This window comes from Alligator sinensis, unplaced genomic scaffold (assembly GCF_000455745.1).
Source record: "Alligator sinensis unplaced genomic scaffold, ASM45574v1 scaffold1133_1, whole genome shotgun sequence".
NCBI classification, from domain to species: domain Eukaryota; kingdom Metazoa; phylum Chordata; order Crocodylia; family Alligatoridae; genus Alligator; species Alligator sinensis.
The window spans coordinates 1,133,002-1,140,556 of record NW_005842285.1 but is presented as its reverse complement, the minus strand read 5'-3'; the positions used below and the strand labels follow the sequence as shown (position 1 = coordinate 1,140,556).

General features: G+C 43.3%; 1 protein-coding gene across 4 annotated transcripts in view; it reads left to right on the top strand.

Moving 5' to 3' along the window:
* Positions 1-7,077, top strand: part of TFCP2L1 (transcription factor CP2 like 1) — a 53,093-nt gene extending 46,016 nt beyond the window's left edge. For all 4 annotated transcript variants that reach the window (XM_025209350.1, XM_025209348.1, XM_025209349.1 and 1 more), the window contains one exon: positions 876-7,077. In XM_025209350.1, the coding sequence (XP_025065135.1) occupies positions 876-913 (38 nt within the window). In that variant the 3' untranslated portion in view covers positions 914-7,077. The remainder of the gene's footprint in view (positions 1-875) is intronic.
* The last annotated feature ends 478 nt before the right edge of the window (positions 7,078-7,555 follow it).

Below are 7,555 nucleotides of genomic sequence, written 5' to 3'. Positions count from 1 at the left end.
AAGAGTTGCACAGAGGAGAAGAATTGCAGCATGTGAACGTGGAATATAGGGGATGAGAATAGCTTAAAGTCCTCCTTCAAGTATGACTTTGGTCTCCATTGCTGGTGGAGTCCGTTCGAGAATTATAGTTTAAGCAGCACTGTGGAGGTGTATGGGCTTGAATTGTTCTAACCTACACGTCGAAAGTCATGTTCTAATTTAAATTTATAAATGTCGCTGAGCCGTAAAGTGATCATCCGTCTTAAACAAGGAGTTTGTATTATGAAGAGCCCCTGGATATGCTGGCATAGGAATCTGGGAGTACAGGTTGCGGTAAAGGAAGGCAACTAGCTTCTCCATGATTTGTCTGAAGCTCTGGGTCACACCTGAGCTATCTGTGCACCTTTTTTTAATTGAATCTCGAGCATCCAACAGAATTAAAGAGGGCAATAAAACTCATGCTGGAGCAGAAATTCCCAGGCCAGATCCTGCTCTCCATTATAACACTATAAATCTGGCATTGTCCCACTAGCAGCTAAACTCTGCTCCTGATTGCACCGGGTTAGGTGGAGTGGAGCTCCACTGAGGAAGACTCTTACCTGGTGTGAGATAAGCTTAGCTCTATGGACCGATATCCGGTACATGAGGTGAGGATCTGGCCCACACTCTAACATCCATTGACATTACTAGAATCAATGGGCACTACTGGGCCTCCAGGGTTTCTGTTAAAATGACAAAAGACCCCACCGATTTTTATACTGAGCTATAAGTAGCTTTGGTGGGAAATTCAGTATGCATCCCCATTACCAGACCAGAGCGCAATCTGCAGCAGAGCCAAATCGGGAAGGATGCCTTCCTGCACGTTGTTAATAAAAGCTTTCATTTCTTCATTGCAGCTGAAAGCAACGATGGCTACCACATCATTTTAAAATGACCACTTGGCCTAGTGGGACTTTTCACAGCCTAATAACGACAGTGCCTCACTGAGGATTACTACCACCCAGACTGGAAACATGAAGACCCTTTTGGATATAGTGCTCCCGTGAACTGAAACAATACCAGATGTCCTTGAGGAAGAACTAACCTTATAGCCCAATAGCTTTCTTAGGTTGGAGATGAGCATCTCCCAGAGTCTGTACATATTATTTTTTCCCATCACCCTACCCTTCAGACCCTAGAGTCATTGAGGTCTCTAGTAATTGCACAGAAACACCTATCATATTCTAAAGGGAAATGCAAAACAATTGTCCAGCCCCTTCATGGTTGGGTATGGGTAGATTGATCTGTTATAGTTTCTGATGCCATATGAAACCATCTATGACACAACCATAATCTTGCTGGGCCATATCTGTCATTCGCTGGGCTCCTCACAGAAGGTAGCGGTGACTACTGCTTTCTTTTACTAGAAGAGGTGACAGTGCTAGTGCCCCTCTTTGCATAATAACCTAGTGCTTGGAGTACTTCTCCAGGATGTCATGGTCCTGAGGTTTAATTCCCTTCTCAGCCTTGGAGGTTTGTACTCCTATCTTTCATCTCCTAGGAGGGTGCCTTAGTCACCTTGGTACAGAGTCAGGGTACATCCATCTTTTTTACCCTTCTACTGAAACTGTGTCACGGTCCAGGAGAGTACCCGAAACTCACTGGGCTAGACAGCATGCATGACTGGTGAGATATTGGTGACTGGGGTACTCAGCGGAGGAGGAGGAGATAGAGTTCAGGTCCCTGTTACCAAGGTTGCTTGTCTTGCACTCAACAGACCTGGAGTTAAATCCACTCCCCTGAGCTTGGGGAGATGTAGGTCCTAGTATCTCAGGCAGAGAACGGAGTTGGACAAGGGTTGGTCACCATGAAGTTATTATGCAAGAGGGACCATTGGTACGACTGCCATCACCTCCTCAGCCTTTTGAAAGGAAGGGAGCAAGCGCCTGCTGTCAGGGGCAGACTCCAGGTTGTGGATCCGCAGTGGACAGAGATGACTAGCATCAGCACTAAGGCACTGGGGAGAGGGAATCTGGTTTTAAGACCAACCCACGTCTTCAGCCTTTCCTGTTGGCTTGCACACGGTAGCTGGACACTGTAGTGGGCTGACACTAGGTGCCGACCAGTCGGTCGCGGCTGTTTGTGATTCTTGCATTTCTCCTCCATCTTTCCCATCCAGAAAAAAATCCCGTATATTCTGAATGAATGGCTTATCCTCTTACCTTCCCATTCATTTTGCCAACCAAGCAGGTTCTGGGCTAATCCACTCCTTTTCTTGGTACCCTGCCAAAGTCTCCCCAGGCCCCTTCCCTCCCTGCTTGCTCATTCAATGGTGAAATGTGCTTTCAAAATATTTTTGTAACTTTTTGTAGCTCTATCCCATTGTTACCCCACGAGGTGAAAGGGGATTATTCATCATTCGAGTGCGCTGTCAGCAACACTCCATTCAGAAGAACTTTGCACAAAGAGAAAATGCATGCATTACAATGACTTTAGGGATTCAAATGAGGGGGAAAAATCAGCTGGATGGGAAACAGTTCAGCTGTTTCAACCACTTGATACGTCCAGCTTTAGAATAGCCTCTGTTGAATAACTTTCATTTTGAGGGCTTATTTTTAAGACTGTAGACCCTTTTTATCGCTATAGATTTAATTCTGTTTGACAAAGCTTATGTTAACTGGCACTTGCTGTAACTGGGAATTAGATTTTTGGCTGTATCTTTTTATTTTTCGAAGCTGTCCGCAATAGCAAATGCAATTCATTTATTTGAATCCAGGCTCAGGTAAACCAGCGCTTTGGGTACTGCTTCTTGCATACAGCTGCTATTTATTTTATTCTTGCTTCTTGTTCAAAAACTCATGGTTATCGTTGGCCTCTCTGGGCCCTTCTTGTAGTGTCCGCTGGACATCCCCATTTCTACGCCGCATGACCTTTATACTTTGGATTTTGTTTTCGCCCTGAAGTGGGCTTAAAAGTTGAAATGTCAAATTTTTTTCATGGAAAGAAAAGCTTGATTATAGGCCAGGCCAGGCCAGGAGTGCCGAAACCAAGTGTTTGGCTGTTTCCAACCTGAAATGCTCAATTGGATGTTAAAGGATGTGAGCTCGAGCCAGCATGGAGGATGGATCAGAGTTGTCATTTGCATGCCTCCATGCTCCCTTTTTAATTATGGGCTGAATTCCCATGATGCACTGCAGTCAGAGGGATAGCCCAGAGTGCCGAGTCAAAGGCCAGGTAGCTTGGAAATCTCGACTGCAATGTTCACGAGCTGCTAAAGCTCCAGAATGATAAAATTCGGATCCTGCAAAGACTTACGACTTGGCTTAACGCTTATAATCAACTTGTGTCGTGTGAGGTGAGCCGTTTCGGTTCAACACCTCTGCCCCTCCTCGCAGGGTCAGGGTTTGCATCGGAAAGGATACTACTTCCGGTAGGGATTTAGGCACCTCTCCAGTTATGAATGCTGCCTCGCTACGGTCTAAGATGTTTAAATACATAAATAACAATCTTAAGGGTCTGACTTGAACTAAGTCATTAAGAGGAAGGATTTGCTGTTCTGCCCATCATACTTTGGATGCAGGCGCTGTATGTGCTGTGTTGGGTTTGTGTCCTCGATAGTGGTATACAACTTCCACTCGTTCCTGGGGAAACCCGGTACCGTTTTGGTTGTAATCTAAGCTGAGTTTGAAATGGGGCCTCGAATCTTTTTTTTTTTTTCCTCCCCTCTTTCTCTCAAATTCGGTGGCCGTTTGATACAAAGTTTTGCACTAGGATAATTTCCGTACCGTTTCATTTTTTCACGTAGCTTTCATTTAGTTTCATTTCGTAGGTGGTTGATAGGAAGTCACTGGCATTCTGGGATCCTGACTGCATTTTTTCTTTTTGCAGTCCTACTTTATATTGTTGACCCATCTCTCTTAAGACCCTTCTCCTTTTATACCACACTTGATTAAACAGATCTGATACAACAAGCGTGGTTTTTAAATGTTCATTGGACAGGTCCAATTTTGAGTCTGAAATGCTATCGTGCAACATGCTATCTCTGAAATGCTGCGACTGCAGCCATCCCACAGTTGGAGTAAAGCATTGTGAACAATCATTCTGAATTTTCTGGGAAACATCATTCATAATCACACTTTAGCATGCACCAAACTGTATTTGCCCCAGACTGTTTCATTTACCCTTGGTTATTTTAGCAACCGATTTTTGTTTGCAAGGAAGTACATGAGACTGGTACCAAAATACTGGCCTACATGGATTTTGTAACAAGACAGCGATCTCTACCAGAAGTGTCTGGGGTTTGTTTTTTCCTTTTAAATTAGAATATTTATGCTACCTCTCTTCCTAGTTTGAATTCCTTTATAGAGGTAAAAAGCTGCCTTTGGTGTCAGGACGTTTTGCTCCCCTTCCCATATTGGAACAGGATATACCAGTACGAGCCCTCTTGTACCAGCCGTAGCAGATTTGAATTGTTTAACTCTTGATTTAGCTAAAGCCACATGACTCTTGAGTATAGCCAATTACTCCCTAATTATTCCCAATTAAGCCCTAACTTAATTGTTAAAGGAATAACTGAGATTCGTTGAGACTTGTCACGGCTCAGTGAGATACTGCAGTTAAGGAATCGGTGCATTTGTACAAGTCTTTATACAATGTCTTGCAGCTAGCGTGGGGCATTTTAAGACTATCCTCCTGACTCCAGGGCTACTGCAGGTTGTCACACCTTTGCGTGACTTTGCAAAACCTGCACACTTCAATGATTAACACGCAGCATGTTCTCATGTGAGCCTGCACCTACTAACTATTTTCTGCTATACTGTTCCCAGACTGCACTGTATGGATGTGTAGGCCTTAAATTCATCCCAAGAAACACTACTCTGCATAAAGACAGTGGCCCAAACCAATGACCTAAGGTTAAATGCAGGATCCTGACATGGGCCAAGAAAAAAGGTGCGTTTACCTATACAAAGACAGATTTCTTGGCTTTTTTTATGTATTGTAAATATGCAAAGGGGGTAATCCTCCCACTATGGTCCAATTACTCTGATCTTTTTGGAATGGGTAAAAGTGCCTAAAATCTTGTTTGTCCTCAGTTCTCTCTTATTCTTTTTTTTTTTTCCAGTTTTTTTTTTTTTTTTTTTAACATAACCAAATCTCCAGTTCACTGTCAGGGGAAATGATTTTGCCTCTCTTCTCTTAAATCTAGAGCTTATAGATGGCATCCTGAACTTCTCTAGTACTTTGTCCCAGTACAATCTGTGATTCCTCTGCATGTGAAAGGGGAGGGAATCAAAACTACGAATGAAAGCCATGCAACACACTACATGATTTATGAAATCATTTTGCATATTTATCACGGATCTGGTTTTGGGTATGGGCTTCCGCTTTTGTATCACACTCACTATAACATGATACAAAAGCAGAAGCCCATACCAAAACCAGATCCATGATAAATATTCAAAATGATTTCAGAAGTCACATTGTCCCCAGGCTTACAGAATTAAGTCAGTGGGGACAAATGCTTCTTTTTCAAGTGGTGATGGGCAGAGCATTCATGAAAGCATCTCGCTCTATTCTCTATGGAAAGTATAGACAAAACTTCTGGAGGAAAAAGAGGGTATCTTGATCTTCTGATTATAAACGAGTGCCTTCCTTGTAAGATGGTGCAGTGCCGGCAGTATAGAAGTGAACTCCCCCGGTACCCACCTCTTGCTGTGTTAACTGGCCAGGACTTCAATAGGTTGATTTGCCCCTGGGGTAGGCTTTCCAGACCTGAGGGCATGAAATCTCAGTGTACACACGTGGAAGGATTTTTTGCCTGTTGGTTTCTGGAAGGTGTTTGACGCATGTATACTATACCGTATATATAGACATGTATATACGCTGGGTGTTTTGTCCTTTGGGCTTTCACTGGTACTCTGCTGTGTTTCATTTCCATTCACAGTCAGGAATTAGTTGATCCAGCTTGAATACCTACCCGGTTCCTTTTGGAGAGATCTTTCCAAGTGCATTATATACTTGCCATAGCTTGAAACGTGGTACACTTGAAACAGTTAGTGTACCTTTGATGCCTTTCTTAAGATACAAGCCCCGTGCCTTGCTAAAGACAATCCACGTTTTTGACACTATTGCTGTAGTTCTACATTGCAGCTTTGGGATGATTTCGTTAAACGCAATTAAAACCATTACATCGGGCAATGTTTCATAAACACGAGCTATTTCCTAAATGAAATAGCCATGTCGCAGCGATGCTAGGCTGGTTGTATTGCTTTGCTGTTTGGCTGCAATTCTAGCAATCCTGCGGAGGATGACTGTGCTGGAGTGCTGATTATTATTTGACTGTGCTTTCGAAGAAACATTTGTGCTCCTATTTTCTTTCCCCTCCGGCTTATGAAATGGTTAGCTTTCTGCTTCATCTGCTAATTCTTTTTTGATATATTTTTTTTTTTCTTTGCAAAAATCATGGTCTGATCTCACTCAGAGTAGTGCACAGTCTGCTGGGATTGACATCTTTTTAATTTGGGTGAATACCAGGCGACTGACTGGATGTATAGTTGAATATACTTGTCTAGGTTTAGAAGTGGGTTAAGTGAATACCTTACTTTCTGTGCCTTTCAGATTCATAACTTCTTTTTTTTTATAATTCTCTAAGATTTGTTCAGTCTCTCCATGAGCTTTTTTTTTCCGTTGAAATTTCTTTCTTAAAAGGCTTATGTTTCTCCAATATTTGTTTTAGTTGTACGTCGTTGTTATCCCAGTTGGGTTGGGGTAGGTGTTTCTGCTAAAGGGTGGTGGGGGTTACCTCTCTTCACTCACAATGCAGCCATTGGGGATATGGTAGATGACATTTGACCAATTAAGAGTGGTTGGCAAGGGGAGGGGGACGGGCTAGCAGAGGTGGGTGGAGTGAAGGCTGGGGCGTACCAGTTGTAAGTCATGCTGCCACACTGTTTTGGGATTATTTTTTTGTTCGTCATTTGTTTTGTTTTTGTACGTGAAATTTAAAAAAAAAAAAAAGCATATTTTGCACTGGCTATTGAACTGTTGTGCAGAAGAAAAGAAATCTGTCTCTAAAATCTGTGCTCCAGTCAAAATGCAAATAAACTGGTTTGTAAGAAATGTGCTACGTCTTCATGCTTGGCCAGAGATGGCCGATCCCTGACCTTTTGGTCTTACAAGGCTGTGTCTAATGGTAGCATTTCCAGGCTACACTACTGGTTTGACAGTCCGTCGGCTAAATTTAATCTCCATGCCTGTGCTGAGCTCCCTGCAGAGACTCTGAGAGTTTGACCCTGCCAGGTGCAGACCACTAGCATGCAAGTGTTGTGCTGGATTTGGGCTAGCATGCTTCCAACGTCACTGGGCTCAGTTAGGCTTGCCTTCCTGTCCTCTCTCTCCTGTGCTGGGAGCTGATCAGGGTGTTGCTTCGCTTGCAACGGTGACATGGCCTATAACCCAACAGTAGGGTTATAGGCCATCCCAGCACCAGGGATTTAAGTAGGATATAGGAACGCTTTGAACATGCATCTTTTCCATTTCATCCCTCCTTTCATACCACATATTCTTGGTGCCAGGAGACTCCTGGTAATGGTAGCTG